This window comes from Gordionus sp. m RMFG-2023, chromosome 2 (assembly GCF_954871325.1).
Source record: "Gordionus sp. m RMFG-2023 chromosome 2, tfGorSpeb1-WG-v2, whole genome shotgun sequence".
Lineage (NCBI taxonomy): Eukaryota > Metazoa > Nematomorpha > Gordioida > Chordodea > Parachordodidae > Gordionus > Gordionus sp. m RMFG-2023.
Window position 1 is genome coordinate 56,042,002 of NC_088776.1, and position 18,246 is coordinate 56,060,247.

The 18,246-nt window shown below is 26.2% G+C and overlaps 1 protein-coding gene across 4 annotated transcripts; it reads right to left on the bottom strand.

Annotated features, from left to right (window-relative positions):
- Positions 1 to 11,664: 11,664 nt before the first annotated feature.
- LOC135924600 (CAAX prenyl protease 2-like) lies at positions 11,665 to 13,331 on the bottom strand. 4 transcript variants are annotated; one of them, XM_065459688.1, is made up of 10 exons: positions 13,029 to 13,331; positions 12,895 to 12,988; positions 12,764 to 12,841; positions 12,668 to 12,713; positions 12,559 to 12,620; positions 12,404 to 12,512; positions 12,292 to 12,360; positions 12,116 to 12,178; positions 12,004 to 12,069; positions 11,665 to 11,950 (listed from the first exon to the last, which is right to left on the bottom strand). In XM_065459688.1, exons 1-9 carry the CDS (start codon positions 13,172 to 13,174, stop codon positions 12,047 to 12,049), a joined length of 690 nt encoding a protein of 229 aa, XP_065315760.1. In that variant the 5' UTR covers positions 13,175 to 13,331; the 3' UTR covers positions 11,665 to 11,950; positions 12,004 to 12,046. The 4 variants fall into 4 exon arrangements, 2 of the variants coding, with proteins under 2 accessions (XP_065315760.1, XP_065315759.1); XM_065459687.1 differs by lacking the exon at positions 12,004 to 12,069; XR_010571334.1 differs by lacking the exon at positions 12,004 to 12,069 and having other exon boundaries at positions 12,292 to 12,512; positions 12,768 to 12,841.
- Positions 13,332 to 18,246: the final 4,915 nt, after the last annotated feature.

Sequence of the window (18,246 nt, forward strand, 5' to 3'; positions counted from 1 at the left end):
AATATCAACCATTCCTCCTTACACTATAATATATTTTTTTTTCTCATACTTAATTTAATGTTTTGGAGATGTATCAGGGTGAGGAATAAGTATATTTCTTTTCTTTAAATTTGTAAAATGTAATTCTTCCATTTTAAGTGTTTTATTTAAAAAAAATGTATATATATCTAGTGTTGTTAAACGGCTCGTTTTGAGGATTTGAGCCGATTTTTAAAAACGGCTAAATCAATATTTTAACCAGATAAATATTACCTAAGCCTCGAGATTTCGCGAATATATTTCCAAACCTTTGTTCCTTCCAGTGGCGTCGCTAGGGGGCGCGCAGGGGCTCGAGCTCCCTAAAAAATTTGAATAGCCCCCTGAAGCAAAAAATTTTTTTTAATGTCCTTAATATCTCCTTGAGCTAAAAATATATTTTTTTAATTGCCCTCTGAATAATTTCTTTTATAATGCTATTGAGTGATATATAGATATAAAAAAATCAATAATACTATTATAATTTTTATTAAATAATTACTATTTTAATTATTAGATTCGATTATTACATATAAATTATACTATGTAAGCTTCCAATCAAAATTGATGTTAAAAATATTATCACTCACTAAATATTAATTTACCTTTATCAGTTGAAGCTTAATTGACTTTTATTATTCAAATTATTATATAACCCTAATAAATATAAACTTATATTAATTGAAAATTAATAATTTAATCTTTTAGCCGAGTTCAAAATCACTAATCAACTATATTATTGATTTTTAAATTTAATTATCATGTTTCTTCCTAAAATTATTTTCAAGGTCCAAATCCAAATAAGTATAAGAGTAAGTAGGCATATAGTTTATAATCCTCTATTATATATAATTTTTTATAAAATATTAGGTAAAATGCCACTTTTACAGACATATCTGAGTTATATTTAACGGCATCTATTTATTTAAAATATAATTATATAAAACGTATTAATATATATCCCACAATAAATGTAATAAATTAGATATTTTTTCTTCTTTTTTTACGTGTTTTTAGAAAAGCTATATTTTTCTTATTCGAAAAATAGATTTGAGTTAAATCTTTAATACAAAAACATTTTTGATATTATTACAAACTACTTTTATTTTAAGATATAATATACCAACTAGAGATGGTGCGACAATAATATATAAAATCTTAATTGCTTTCATGATATCACTCTGGTTCTTATTTTGTAGTTTTAAAATGTTTTATTTCTAATATGGCATCCTTGCCGTGTAAATAACTCAAGACTTCAATATATTTGCATAATTTCTTCTAAAGTTTTAATGTTTTTGTTTTTTTTATCTAACAGAATAAATTGTGATGGGTTACCATCGTGAGTGTCATGGATAGGACTGCAAATTAATCAGCATCTATTTGTGTGACTATGTAATTTAAGATTATTAGTACAGCTGCTGAGAACATATGATCTCATATTTTAAAAGCAATAGATCAACTGTGTAGTCGTATATAACAATGAAAATTGAAGTTAATCTTTTAGAAATTTAATATCATACAATAATTTTCTCGATTACCTATCTAGCTTCAATCATGTCATCTAAGAGGAAGCTCTAACCATCATATAGTTTTATAATTTGGATTGGTCGTTAATATTCTCTTCTTCAAGAATTGTAGATTTGGTAAGGTCAATAAATTTTTTCTTATTAGTCCATTCTATAAAACATTGTCTAAAATGGTGGAGTTATATTAGTTTCATGACCTTTTGTCAATATAAGTGCTAAGAATTATATTATATTATGTAGTTTTCAAAAACTATTATCAATTGAGGCATATATGAATTAATTAACCTTTTTTATCATATATAATTCTTTAGACGCAAAATCATTTTATATCAATAATCGAAAATATTTTATATTGTAATAAATAGATTTTCTATTAAAAAATATTATTTTTAGAAATGTCTTGTATTATTTCTAGTGATGTTAAAAGTTAATTTTGAAATTAAAAACATTACTAGTTACAGTTACTAGTTACATTTTTACAAAAGTAACTAGTTATTAGTTACAGTTATTTTCAAAAGTAACTAGTTACTTACTTTATACATCCCTCATATGCGCATTATTTATTGAATGCATTTATTTAATATAAAAAAAATTAGGATAAACAAAGTATAATCTATTTAAAATAATATACAATTTATTTATATAAAAATATATATTTGCATTGAAAAAAACATTTATTTTTCATAAAAATTAGAATCTAATAAATGTTTATTTGCTTTTAACAACAAATTAATTTCAAAGTTATTATCTAGGAGACATGCTCGTTTATCTCTAAAAATGAGCTTACCTAGACTGAATAAGCGCTCTACGGGAGCACTTGATGTTAGAACAACATTATATTTAATAAAGAGTAATTTTAACTTTGGAAAATCGTTATATAAAGAAAAAGTGTTGTTATTAGATTTGATAATGTTTTCTATAAGTTCATTATCCAGAATATTTTGGCGCTTTAGGTAAAAAAATACTACATCAAGTGATGTTGGTTTTGAGCATGATTCATTCGTCTGGGATTCACTTTGAGGTATTAAGGTATTTATTAAATTTAAAATTTCCTCCTTTTTTGCTTTATTCCTTTCTTGCCTAATCCAAGGCCAGTCAGTTTTAAATAAAGGGTGAAGAATTGCAGCAATTATGTTGTCATTATCATTAGGATTATTAAACCAATAACATGATATTATTAATTTATAAATAATTATTTGATTTTAGTTACCTTTTTTCAATACTGGCTAATATAGTATCCTTTAAAGGTTGACAATATTTTAATCCCTGCACATCTGCCATACATATAAGTATTTGTGTTATTGTTGGGAACAATCAGACATTTTCACAAAATTTTAAATTAATAAATTTAATTTATCACAACATATTAAAAATGAAATTAATTATTTGAATATATCTTTAAGAGTAACTAGTTATTTTGGCAGTTGCATTTCAAAAATTTTAACTAGTTACAGTTACTAATTACAATTTTAAAAATATAACTAGTTACAGTTATTTTTTAGCCAAAATAGTTACAACTAGTTACCTTAACATCACTAATTATTTCTATATGCTAGTTTATTTTGCATTCAAAATATAATAAATGACATTCATAATAATTATTTAAAGTTATTAAATTTTTAAAAAGTATTATATATTAATATAAAACCTGGCCGAAGGTCTTCAAAATGGGGGGTATGGGGGGCTAGTTGAGCCTGAGATTGTAAAGGTTAGCGACGCCCCTGATTCCTTCTACAAACAAAATATTCAGGCTTGCGTAAAACTATTCTGGATAAAATACTGAGTTAGCCGTTTTTAAAAATCGGCTCAAAACGAGCCATTTAACAACATTATATATTACATTATTTTAAAAAAAGTATAAAAGTAAAAAAAGTATCTCACAATCTTCAGAATAAATGTATTTACATTTTTACATTAAATATGAATATCAAAACAAAAAGTCGATTATTCATTCCAATCTATGTTACAATAATAAATAACAAAAAAAGTAAATGTTAACTTTAGATTAAAGACAAGAAAAAAAGTAAAATAATTACTTTACGCTGTCAAATAAAAATGCGAAATAAGTTGTTAATAGTTAAAATAACATTATTGTTAGATTCCTTATTTTACATCTATTGCAGAATAAATAATAAAATGTTTACTTTTTAAAATAATTTATAACTAAATAGATGGTGTTAAATACTTGAATGCAATTTGTTATTATATTTATTATCAAAACCATTTATTAGTAAAATTTATTATAAAATTGACTGTAATATATTATATAACTGTCAAATACGTCTAAAAAAGTGGCATTATATCTAATACTTTATAAACAACTGTATATAGTAGAGGATTATAAACTATAGGTCTACTTACTTTTTATAAAGAAATCTCTTATACTTATTTGACCTTGAAAATATATTTAAGGTATGATAATAAAATTTCAAAATAAATATACACTTGATTACTCATTTTGAATTCGGCTAATTACAATATTAAGTTTGTTAATTTTCAAATAATATATGATTATATTTATTTAATTAAGGTTAAATAATAATTTAAATAATAAAAGTCAATTAAACTTCAACTGTTAAAGCTAAATTAATATTTAGTGAGTTATTTATATTATATTTTTAATACAGAATTTGATTGCAAGCTGACATAGTGAAAATATAATTTATATGTATTAATCTAATCTAATAATTAAAATAATATTCAATATTATATCTATATTTTACTTAATGGAATTATAAAATAAATCATTCAGTGGGCAATCAAAAAAATTTATTTTTAGTTCAAGGGGATATTAAGGAGCCATTAAAAAGTTTTTTTTGCTTCAGGGGGCTATTCAAATTTTTCAGGGGGCTCGAGCCCCTGCGCTCCCCCTAGCGACGCCACGGTGTTTCCCGGTAAATAAATTTTTCGGCCAGCCGAGAATTTATTTTCAGGCCTAATTTTTTTTAAATATATATATTTAAAAATTTTTTTTATATATTGTAATAACGATTTAAAATATATAACCCGGCCCATGTATTTTTTAAAAAAATTGGGTCCGAATAGGAACGGGTATATTAAAAAAAAGACAATATATCCTATCCCGTATCTCTGGGCTTAAAGGCAGGGGTGCCATATTAGAAATGAAACATTTTGCAACTATAAAATAAGAACCAGAGTGATATGATTTATGATATGATAAAAGAAATTAATTACGATTTTATATATTATTGTCGCACCACCTCGAGTTGATATATTATATCTTAAAATAGTAGTAGTTTGTAATAATATCTAAAATATACTCGTATTAAATATTTAACTCAAAAAGAAAAAAATTTTCTAAAAACACATGAAAAAAGAGAAGAAAAGATATCTAATAAGATCATCTATTGTGGGATGAATAATAAGATGATTAATTTTTAATATATTAAAAAATAGATGGCGTTAATTAAATTCAATTTGTTACTTATATTTACATTAGTAAAATTTATTAAAATATTAACTGTAATGTAATATATTCTATAACTGTCAAATACGTATGTAAAAGTGGTATTTTACCTTATATTTTATAACCAATAGAAGATTATCATATCAACTTTATGTTTACTTACTTTTTATAAAGAAATGGAGGGGATGCCAGCGTTGCCCTTCCCGCCCCCTTATACTTATTTGGACCTTGAAAATAATTTTAGGAAAAGGCATATTAATTAAATTTAAAAATGAATAATATAGTTGATTAGTCATTTTGAACTCTGTAAAATAATAAATTTGTTAATTTTCAACTAGAAATGATTATATTTTTTAATTAGGGTTATAAAATAATTTAAATAATAAAAATCAATTAAGTTTCAACTCTCAATTGTTAATTATAATTAATATTTAGACATTATGAGTGATATTAATATTCCATTTTTAACACAGAATTTGATTGCAAGCTGACATAGTAAATATAATTAATATGTATTAATCTAATCTAATAAATAAAATTGTGCCCATTTAATAAAATTCAGATAGCTTATTAATTTTTAAATAATAAAATATAATTTATATGTGTTAATCTATTCTGATAATTAAAATAGCACTCATTTAATAAAAATTTAGATAGTCTAATTAATTTTTAAATAATAAAATCAAATCTATATAAAATACTTAATAGAATTAGAAAATAAATAGATCAGGGGGCTATCAAAAAATAAAACTTTAGTTCAGGGAGATAATAGGGAGCCATTAAGAAAATTCCAAATTTTTCAAGGGGCTTGCGCTCCCCCCCCTCAGTGATTCTACTGCTATCTGGTCTAAATTTATTGGGCGGGAAACACTTTATAAACCGATTAAATAAAACGTGTTAGTAAGAATTTCATTTATCTTTGTACCATACTTTTTATATCTTCAAACGACATTATTAACGAATCCATACTCATCGCAAAATTTTCCCGCCATCACTTTTTGCCAAAATGTTACAGGGGCAAACATGATTGCAGAAAATAGCACAGATGCTCATTCATGGCGAAAATTTATACCTCATTTTAAATTTAGTAGCAACCCCTATTTGTAATATCTAAAAACATCATTATAAATATCTAAAAACATCATTATAAATATCGTCAAATTAATTGTAATGATTTAGATAAATTATAATTTATTCATACATAATTTTTTTTAAAATAATTATTCTTTATTTTTGTCAAATTGCATCTAAGAAGTATTTTATTATACTAGTTAAATTTAAGAATTTGGCATAAAAAAATGATTAACGCTTAATTTCTTTTGGTATGTGTTTAAAATTTTTTCTAAATTAAATTTAAAAATAAAATAATAATTAATTTTCGAATAATCATTTAATATTTTGAAAAAACAATCAGAATAATATATTTAAAAACGATATAATTAGAAAAATATGTAGAATATAATACTTTATTTATACTATCTATTCTCATTGATTTTTATAAGCCTAAAACTGGATTATAGGCCGGCTTCTTTACATTATATAGTATATAAGCTGTGTCCTGATTAGACTTGTTACTAATCAGGCGACTGTATAGCTTTAACTAATGAGCCTAAAAAGTTTTTTAAAAAAGGAATAAAAACAAAAAAAAAAGACAATACAACAAAACAGGACAAACAAAAAAAGGGGAAAAAATTACGAAAAAATAACAATGCTACCAAACACTTAAAACAAATCCAAAATAGGGTGCTGTAGTTCAAAAGCTGTTTAGACTAGGCTTAGCAGAAATAAGTATCAAAAAATTTATCCTGCATTCCTACGCTCAAAGTAGTTTTTTAAATACTTATTTATCTTTAACTTTAATCTAAAAAATAGATGGAAGCAAAAATTCGAAGTAAAAAAGAGCAGATTTAGACATAGTTGTACTTCCTAAACCAACATAGCAACGATTCGAATCGAGTTTTTAGTCAAAAAATTGCCTCCAACTTATGAGTCGACTCACGCACGAAACCAAAGTTATAAATATGTATTTTATGCAAATAATTAGATATGGAGTTTGCAATATTTTTTCTTTGAATTATTATAAAATATGAAGGTGATATCGGATACGAAAAAGAAAATATTAGATATTTATTGAATTCAATTGTATTTAGATACAGATTGAATAAAAAATTTGATATATATATGGCAGGGGCGTTGTTCTTTCTGCTGAATGCTGGCCGACGGATGAAAAATTTACTCATCGCATGCTGAATTACGGTAAATTATATTTTGGCTACATGTTGAAACAATTCTAACAATAGATTCATTTTTCAAATCGTAATATTTAATAAGGGTGAAAGGATATTGTTATATACGATAAAAATTAAAAATATATAACCCAATCCATCACTTACAAAATAATAAAAGTGTAGTACTTTACATTTAATACTTCGGGAGCTATGATTGAAGTGCGTCATTTTCGATATATTAATCCCTTATATATTTTATTTTAGATAGTTTACTCATTATTTTGAAATTGTTATCGAAAACAAATGTATTTGAAAAAAAAAATCAGAAAAATTAGATACGTAATTGATATTATAATTAACCCAAATGATCAGTAGAAGCGGAATAAAAGTATATTATTGGAAGCGAATAAAATATATATATCTATATCTCACTGTCTAACATGTTGCATTACAATTTGGACAGATTGGGTATAAAAATAGTAATATTTGAGGGATTTGAGTTTGTTAGTGAGTAGTTATATCCTGGTTAAAGAAAAGAGAAAGATAAGATATAATGGAACTGCGAAACTATAATTTTAAAATAAACATTAAAGACGATGCTCAATTAAAAAATGGAAAAATTTCACTCTCGATCGAATAATTATAAAACATAAACCTAATGAAGGAGATGACCAAAGACAGAAAAGCGTGGAAATCTGGAATTAAGAGTGCTGAAAAAAATCTATGTAAATTTTAAACTTGTATTCTTAATAAAATTAAACATAATTTAGCGAGTTTACTACTTTATGATTATAATCAGATACATTCATTTTGGCGCGATCGAGCACTAATGCCTCAACAATATTCGGTAGAAAGAAATCTTAGATATAAACAAATAGTCAGACATCGTTAACGTAATTTTTCCTTTTTGGTGAGGAAATCCTTAAATTATCACATTATTAGGAAGAAAATTAACTCAAATAAGTGGCGATCATAAATGAAGCCTGCTATTTCAAACAAGTCACACTACGATGGCCATTCATGGTTCAATATAGCAATGCAAGTAAGATCCCTTAATCATTTTTTTTAATATTTAAATTCTATATATATAAGCTATATTTTGATAATAGCTAATGACCTTTGTTTTAAATTCGTTTTTTAATAATAAACTATTATTTTATTAAGATATGAGGAGCATAATAAATATATATACTAGAGTTCAAAGTAAACCCAGCTATTAAAAATATACGCTCGTCAAGTGTGCTTAGAGCGAAAGAACACGGGATTCTTATAGTTAAAATTTAAAGTTTGGGACGCAATGTTCTAATTAGATATCTAACTCATCAATTGTCTAATAGTATTCTTTTTAGAGTAAAACGTCTTTTTACTGTAACTCAAATTTGTGAGTTCATTTTTAGTAGATAATATATTTAAAAAAATCTGATTCTGGAGTCCGCTTAGCGGTGTCACAATCTGCTAGATAGTTCATATTATAGAGCGGATACCCAGTTTTTTGGCATATAATTTGTTTTGGGGTAATGTTTTTTTACTTTCAAATATACAATTACTATGATTATTGATCGAAAGTGAGGGTCCAAAATTTTTCATAATACATAAATAAAATTAACAAAGAGAAATGTAAGTAATTCTTTAAAAAAACAACTAATTTAAATATTTTAAAATAATACCTAAGATCGGCTATTAGAGGAGTTTGTGATTAAATTTACTATGACAAAGGGATACTCCTGTAATGAAGGCTGATTTGGGTCGATTTTTAAAACCGCCCAATACTTAAACCTAAAAATCTCTAGGTTTACATGATATTATTTTGGCCAAAATCTTAATCGGGTCGTTTTTAAAAATCGGGCTTTTTAACAACAATAGATGATGTTAAAAAAAACATCGATCCATGCTCTGCAGGCAGGCAGACCATCATTTATTAATTTCACTAGCATGAGGCAGCCTTGCAGGATCATAAGTTACATATCTGTATTTGATGTGAAGATAAATATCACCATTTGCATGGCCTAGCTCTTTTTTTGGCCCAGCCCAGGTTTTTTATTTTCATGCCCAGCTCGATTTTTTTAAAATTATATTATAAGGATATCGATAAAACCAGATTCAAGTGGCATATTTAAAAAAGCGGGATTTAAATTATATTATTTTAGAATCGTATTTAGCTTCATAAGATAAGGCAGAAAATGTTTTTTTTTATTTTTTAAAAAAAATGGTAACTTAGTAAAATTTTTAAAAAATTATTTTTTTTACATGACTAAAATACGCGCCCCTATTAAAGAAGCTTAACTTATAAAAAATGAACGTAGAATCATATAGAGCTTATTAGAAGGTTTTAAAAAATGTTAATATTATATTTTAAAACTTTTTATAACCTAGTGGGCTTTTGAAAAACAATTATTCTTTTTGACGCGCCCCCTATCAAAGAAGCTTATTTCATAAAAAATTAAAGCATAATTGTATCATTAAGAGGAATCAAAAAATGTTAATATTAAATTTATAAATAATTTATAACATTGAGATTTGGGAAAAACACTTAATTTCTTCCTTTTTGACTAAACTACTCGCCCCCGTTAAATATACATTATTTTTAAAAAATGAATACAGAATCATGTATAACTTATCAAGGAGATTCAGAAAATGGTATTATTTATTTTTTTTAAAAAAAAATATTTATATTATCAAAAATTTTTTTTTTTGACTAAACTACGCGCCCCCTATCAAAGAAGCTTATTTCATAAAAAATTAAAGCATAATCGTATTAAGCTCATTAAAAGGAATCAAAAAATGTTAATATTATGTTTATGAATGATTTATAACTTATTGAGATTTGGGAAAAAACAGTTAATTTCTTCTTTTTTGACTAAACTACGCGCCCCTGTTGAATATACATTATTTTTTAACACAATAAAAAAAATAATTAGAAATATCGAAATTTTTTGGTAAATATAACTTATGCAGATTTAGTTTAGATTATCAATAGTATATAGTCAATGAAATTGATTTTTCCCAATCAAGATATAAATTGATACGAGCCCTCGTTATTTATGTTTATAAGTTTTCAAAAAAAATGGGTTTTTTGTAAAATCTTATAACAATTTTTTTTTCAACTTTATCAAAACAACACTCATTAAAAAATTATGAGAATGTTCAAATAAATAGACCTCCTATTAACCTTACGGACTGATTTTATAAAATTAACTTAATAGTTTCCTTTAATATGATTTTATACTAACCAATTAATTAAATTATTAAATGATTTTTTTTAAGTTATACAAGACTTCTGTATTCATTTTTTAAAAATAATTGTATATTCAACGGGGGCGCGTAGTTTAGACAAAAAAAGAAGAAATTAAGTGTATTTTCCAAATCTAAATAAGTTATAAACAATCTATAAACTTAATATTCACATTTTTTGATTCCTTTTAATGAGCTTAATACGATTATGCTTTGATTTTTTTTATGAAATAAGCTTCTTTGATAGGGGCCGCGTAGTTTAGTCAAAAAATTTTTTTTTTCGATAATATAAATATTTTTTAAAAAAAAATAAATAATACCATTTTCTTAATCTCCTTGAAAAGTTATACATGATTCTGTATTCATTTTTTAAAAATAATGTATATTCAACGGGGGCGCGAAGTTTAGTCAAAAATAATTTAAAAAAAATAATTTTCTGAATCTCCTTGAAAAGTTATACAAGATTCTGTATTCATTTTTAAATAATGTATATTTAACGAGGGCGCGTAGTTTAGTCAAAAAAGGAAGAAATTAAGTGTTTTTTCCAAATCTCAATAGTTATAAATTATTTATAAACTTAATATCAACATTTTTTGATTCCTCTTAATGAGCTTAATACGATTATGCTTTAATTTTTTATGAAATAAGCTTCTTTAATAGGGGGCGCGTAGTTTATTCAAAAAAAATTTGTTTCAAAAGCCCACTAGGTTATAAAAAGTTTTAAAATATAATATTAACATTTTTTTAAACCTTCTAATAAGCTCTATATGATTCTACGTTCATTTTTTATAAATTAAGCTTCTTTAATAGGGGGCGCGTAGTTTAGTCATGTAAAAAATTAATTTTTTTTAAATTTTACTATGTTACCATTTTTTTAAAAATAAAAAAAACATTTTCTGCCTTATCTTACGAAGCTAAATACGATTCCAAATAATATAATTTAAATTAAGCTTCTTTCATAGGGGGCGCGTATTTTAGTCATGCCCTTCAAATCATAGGTTAAATATTTGTATTTGACTTTTATAAATTATTAATACTAAATTTACTATAAAAAATTTGAATAATTTTCAAATATTATTCCTCATTTGATATAAATAATGAAAATCGATTCAAATAAAAGTATTCATATTTGATGAGCAAAATAGTATTTATTTATAAATTAAAATAAATCAAATATTTCAATAATATGAGATCTAAACAATCACATATAAGTTTTAAAATATACCATTGGCACTTTTTTAAATTTAATATACAAGGGTTAATTTTAAGGTGTTCTATCTTTTTATTTATATTTGCAATATGAAAATAATATATAAAATGTGATCAATAAATTCTTTCATTTTGGAAAAATTGTGGCTTTAGTAAAGTTTTGGTAGCAAATAACCATCCCAAGAATCCCAAAACCAAAAGATACTTCAGAATTTTTCTTTGTTTAAGATCATGATAGTAATATATTCTATTTAAATCAGGAAACCCTAAAATGTTGCAGAAGGCATGTATGACAAAGCAGGACATCAGGTGATCTTTTAATAAAATGATTGAAAATGGTTATTTGAATAATTAAAAAATATTTTACCTCCAATTTCTTAATTGTTACTTTATCTCTTACCTTATACTTATTATAATGTCTTGTAATCAACATCTTATAATAAATATTTTAATTTAGTATTAAATTAATTGATTCAAACCTGTAATAATAAACACAAATGTTGAATATGCCCCAAATATTGTTGTGTAAATAAATTGGAAACCTGTAGATGATATAATAATCACAAAATCATATATGAGGTATTATTATACATTAACATTTTAAATAAATATTCATTTATCAGAAATTAGCCATATAAATATAAGTAGGTTTTACAAGATATAATAAGTGCCCTATTTAATGAGATTCCTTTGTTGATATTTTCAAATATATGATGAAAATGTGCTATTGTTATAGGATTAATAGAATAATATAATATATATAATACCTAAACCAAAAATGAAAGAGGCTATAAAAATAGTTTTGGAATGAGTGTGATAGGTCAAGAGAATACTCACAATACAAGATCGAAAAATATATTCTTCTGTTAAAGGTGCCTTAAAGTATGAAAGAAATTAAAATTAATTCCATATTCTCTTTTACAATTATATAATTTCTAAGACCATAGATTGAAATTTTGCTATAATATTTATGATATTCTTTTTCTTTGTTTGGTAAAAATTATTATTATAAATCATTTTTGTACTTATACCTTTATTCTCTAAAAACCACAAATATATTGGTCCTAAAAATAATAACTATATAAATACATAAATATAACATGTAGCACATATATATAAATTATTACAAACAATGTGAATAATGGAATAAATATTGCAGCAATCAATCCAGATTTTCTTATGCCCAAATGTATGAGAATATCTGACTAATTAAAACCAAGATTTATATATTTTAGACATAATAATTTAAATTAAATACTTTATTTGATATGTGCCAGCATATAAAAATAGGTGAGATCAAACAAGTAAGCAAAACGCTGAAAAATCTATATTTGATAACTACTGGGTCATCTCTTTAATTATGTTTAATTTATAAAATAAGGAACTTTATACCTCAAGTATTTATTAGGCCATAAATAGAGTCCCAAAACATATAAGGTGGATAAAAAAAGACAGGTAATTATAGGATATGATTGTCCAATGTCTCGATAGTTATGATTATGCTTTGCATTTGCAAACGAATATACTGAAATTGCCATAAAAAAGAGCCGATGATAAATGTACCGTTTTATAAATTTTGTATTGGAATTATGTAGTTATTGTAAAAATTTATATTAAATATGCAATTGATTAATTATTTCAGGTTGTAAAATTAGAAATTTTCAAATTATAAAATAATGTAACAAATAAAGAAAAATCTTGAGTGGGAAAATTTATTTTACGTGATACGTGATATAGAACGTTTACGCCTTCTAGTTGTGGATACAACAGAGCTACGTTAGGTTTTCCTCATAATCCATCTGACTGGACAAATTAAAAAGGGGATAAAAATGAGGAGCCCTTCACACGTTTGTGGGCAAGCCGCACGTACTTGTACGCGTAATAGTCCAAGGACTATTACTTAAACGTCTATGGGCTGATATGGAAAGGACAAAATAAGCACAGCCCACACCCATAAGATGCTTATACACATAATAGATTTTAAAGGCAAAGGGGGACCTAACTTTAAGATGAGAAAAATGATAGCGAATAATAGATGAAAGGAAAAGTTTGATACAGAATAAGGAGAGAGAAAAGGGAGAAATAAAATAAAGAAGATAATACAAAAATAAAAATAACCTGTGTCAGGGAGCAGTTTATGAGAGATTCAAATAATTTGAATTGATCTTCAACAGTTTATTTATTGATTTCTGTAACATTTTGAATATTTAGAATAAGAATTTAGAAGGATTGGGTGATTATAATCGTTGTCAAATAAGAAAGGTTAGAAAAAAATGATACTAAATCAGACTAATATCCTCGTTAGAACTAAAATGATACTAAATCAGACTAATATTCTCGATTATATATACTTTTCTATAATATTCGTCCAATAATAAACGTTAGAACTAAAATGATACTAAATCTTTATTAAATAATATGATAAAAATATAATCAAACTAAATTAATTAAAAAAATATTAAAATAATAAAAAATTAAAATTAAAAATTATAATTAAGTTCGTAAAATCATGATCTTTCTTTCTTTTTTTTTTTAAGTAAAATATTTCCGAATATATATACTTTCTTTTCCAATTCATTTACATCGTCTTTATTCAAAAATTCTAATAATTCGTTAAGTTTTTCTGTTTAACAATCGATTTGAATATTAACTTCGATTTGAATATTACTTCTTTTTCCTCTATTTTATTTCAAAGTAATTTACATATTACAACACCCTTACACTTAGATTAGGCCCCACATCCTGCGAAATACCAATATTCGAGCATGTATCCATTTCCTTTTAACCCTGACAACTTGATTAACTAAACGATACAAGATTGCTAGTCAACGATTATCGATACTACGTCTTAAATTCTCCTGATAAATTAATTTGGTCTTTTGCTCGTTTCTAACGTTCTTTTGTAACTAATGATCATTGCTTTATCTCGGTCAACGATCTGCGATGCTCTACGATTAACGATTGTTTTCCTGAATTCTTGTTTTTAGGATCATCGATTTTGTATCCTATACTAAAGTTTTGATAATTGGCTATAATTTGTCAACGATTAACGATAGCATCCTGGTCTTCTTGTCAATATATCCACTTTGCCTTAAGATCTCTTATACGATAATGATTTCTTGTATCTTTTGATCCAAAATAAAAATCCGATCTCTAATTGAGCTCGATTGCGGCATAAATTTTCTAATGACGAAAAGCCGTTTCTCTTTATGAAGATTTTTAGGTTAATCAACAACCTGATATATTTTGCTAAATATTATCAACTTAAATAACAGTCAACCGTATATCTTTAATAAAAATTTATAACGAAATTCTTTTAGCTACATCGATCACTTGTACGTATAACGATCTCTTGTGAAGCATTCATTTTAGCTAAACGACTAATTCTCCGAAATACGACCATTAATATTGATACCATTGTTTTATTGCTCTCATTCTTTGTCTTAGTGTCGAAAGTCATCTCATACATCCCCTTCCCCCTTTATTTAGAATCTCTTTTCAGAGTTAATTAGACTGACTTTTGATCTTCTAAAGCCTGGATCAATCGCTGCAAGACACCACTGAACCAATATGGTATTGATATTTATATTGCTGAGGCTAGTGGGAGAGTTAATTAGACTGAATTGTTGAAATTGCCCTGTCGCCTCCACTCTCCAACATCATTGTAACGTTTTGCGAGTTTTTGAACGGATTGAGAGATTAGAACCGTTGTCAAATAAAGAAAGGTAGAACTAAAATGATACTAACTCTTTATTAAATAATAAGTTAAAATTATAATCAAACTAAACTAATTAAAAAAAAATTAAAATAATAAAAAATTAAAATAAAAAATTATAAATTAAGTTCGTAAAATCATGATCTTTCTTTCTTTTTTTTTTAAGTAAAATATTTCCGAATATATATACTTTCTTTTCCAATTCATTTACATCGTCTTTATTCAAAAATTCTAATAATTCGTTAAGTTTTTCTGTTTAACAATCGATTTGAATATTACTTCGATTTGAATATTACTTCTTTTTCCTCTATTTTATTTCAAAGTAATTTACATATTACAACAATTTCTTATCTTTATTCAACCTTAAAAACTGATTCGTGTTGAAGTTTAAATCCAAGATATCCTTCACTGCCCTATAAAACCATAAAGTTTTATAATTCCCATAGACTTTGCCGTTGAATGAGTATAACCAATCTGTCAAAAGCTCTCTTAAAATCGACGAAAATAAAGTAGAATGGTAATTTATATTTGTCACACTTCTGTATTAATATCTTTAATGCCAATATAGGTTCATTAATATTCCTGTTTGGTAGGCACAGATGTATTTGGACAGAAGATTAGGCATGGTCGAAAGAATGCGGTTTTTTAGAAGAATCATGAAAACCTTAGACACGATGGATTTGAGAGCAATAGCTCTGTAATCCTTAAATTTAACAGGATTTGGGGTTTTGGGGAAGTTATAAAAAATTGTCATATTCCAGTCAGCTGGCACCTTCCCCGTAACCCAAATCCTATTGAACAACCCCAGCAAGAGCTGAGAAACCTCTGAGGGGGCAGCTTTCAGATGTTCTCCTAAAATGTTATCTGGACCTGGAGATATGTTGTTCCTAAGTTTTTTAATGGCCTTAGTTATTTCCACCACAGAAAAGTTAGCATCAGATGATACTGCGCTACGGCTAGAGGATGGACATACGACTGGTCGCCTTGAATCAAAGGTTTCCATGTAATGGGCCAACCATAGAGCCATCTGTTCGTCCGGGTCGGTAATAAATTTATTATTGTCCAGTCTGATTGATGGGAGAGGCTTGAATACTCTTGCACTACAGAAAAGCTTGAGCTTCTTATAGGCATCAAAAGTTCTGTTTTCTCTAATGTCTCTGTCAATCTCGAAAGCTTTCTTTGCTATGTAGATCCTTCTGTCCCTCCTAAGGAGTCTATGGATTGTCGTCCAAAGGGCACCATCGCGTCTATCAAGCGACCTAAGTTCAGCTATCAAAAGAAATATCTCATCAGATAACCATTCATGACTCGGGGGAAAACCATTGATGTTAGGAAGATCATTACAGGCTCCAAAAAGAATACTCTTAAAGGACGACCAACACGCCTCCGTAGAAACAGACTCCGATGTAATTTCACGTGCTGTCATCCTGTCTCTTAAGTTTTGACCTAATAGCAGCTTTACTTCAGGTCGTTGTAAATTTTTAGCATTAGTTGTCCAGGGAGAAAATCTGGGCTGATTAGATGTAGCATTAGTTGTCCGGGGAGAATCTGGGCTGATTAGATGTGGGGAGGCGTTGGGAGTTTCCCCATAAATTCTTTATGAGGAGGTTCGCTTTGATTAACTTGTGATCTGAAATACTAATATATCTAGCGATAACAAATAGTCTAAAACAGCTGATAAGTTCATAACTTTTTGTTTATTTATTTTATTGCATTGATTTATTGTAGTGTCAACCCGATTAAGAATAAAATAATATTATGTACTGGAGATTTTGCTGATAGGTGTGAAAAATCTTGAGGCCTACATTATATAATACTATTTTGGCTAAAATCTTAATCGAGCCCTTTATCAACACTAGTTCATTGAGTTTATTATAAAAACGAATTTAAAACAAAAGTTATATATAAAAAAATTAACGATTATAAAGCCTGATATCAAAGTTAGCGCGAATCGCCAAGAAGTGCACAAAGTAGAATATAAATTTAATTTTACAATCTTTTTGTATATATCTCAGTATAAGCTTGCTATAATACAGCTTAAGAAAAAATATTTTTATGACCTACATGAACTGAAATCAATATATTATAATGTTTTAATAAAACATGCAATAAAAAATTATGTATGATAATTCTCTTCTAACATTATTTACATATAGAAATAAAGCATAGACATAGCCAGGATTTTCCTAAGGGGGGGGGGATTTTCACTTTATATATATAAATGCTTTTTTCCAAAAATGTATAAATTATGATGAATAGTTTTATAAAAAAAATATCAACTTTTAAATTCTTTCTTTCAAATTATTGCTTAAGATATATGCATACATTTTTGAGGGTCAGGGAGGACTAAGGGGGATATTTTTGTTAGCTTAAAATGATATTCACAAACTGTGATAAATTTCTGAAGAGGGGGGGGGGGATTTTATCTTACCCTCCCCTTCTCTGGCTACCCCTATAAAGACTTCATCAGCATATAATATATATTCAAACAAACCATGTAATGGAAGATTATCCTTTACAATATTTTTGTGTAAGTCCTTTAATGCTAAAAAATGCGTCTTATGCTGTCCCAAAAATAAGAATTATCTATTAATTTGAACTTTCTTTTTTGCCCTCTTTGAGCGTCTACATGAGGTGAGTGCAGGAGCAGTTTTCTTTTAATTATTTTAAGGGGGATAGGGGTTAGGCATTTAAGGATGATAGGCTAGGTGTAGGATAAATTTATCGGGGGGTTATCTCTTAAATTTTAAGATAAAATAGGGCAAAATGAATTGCTTGATGATAATAAACTAGTTATCACTATGTGTTCTAAATATTAGCCATAAACGTGTATAACTTCCAACTATACCAAAATGTTATCTGTGATAGAATGGAAAATATATATTTATTAATAAA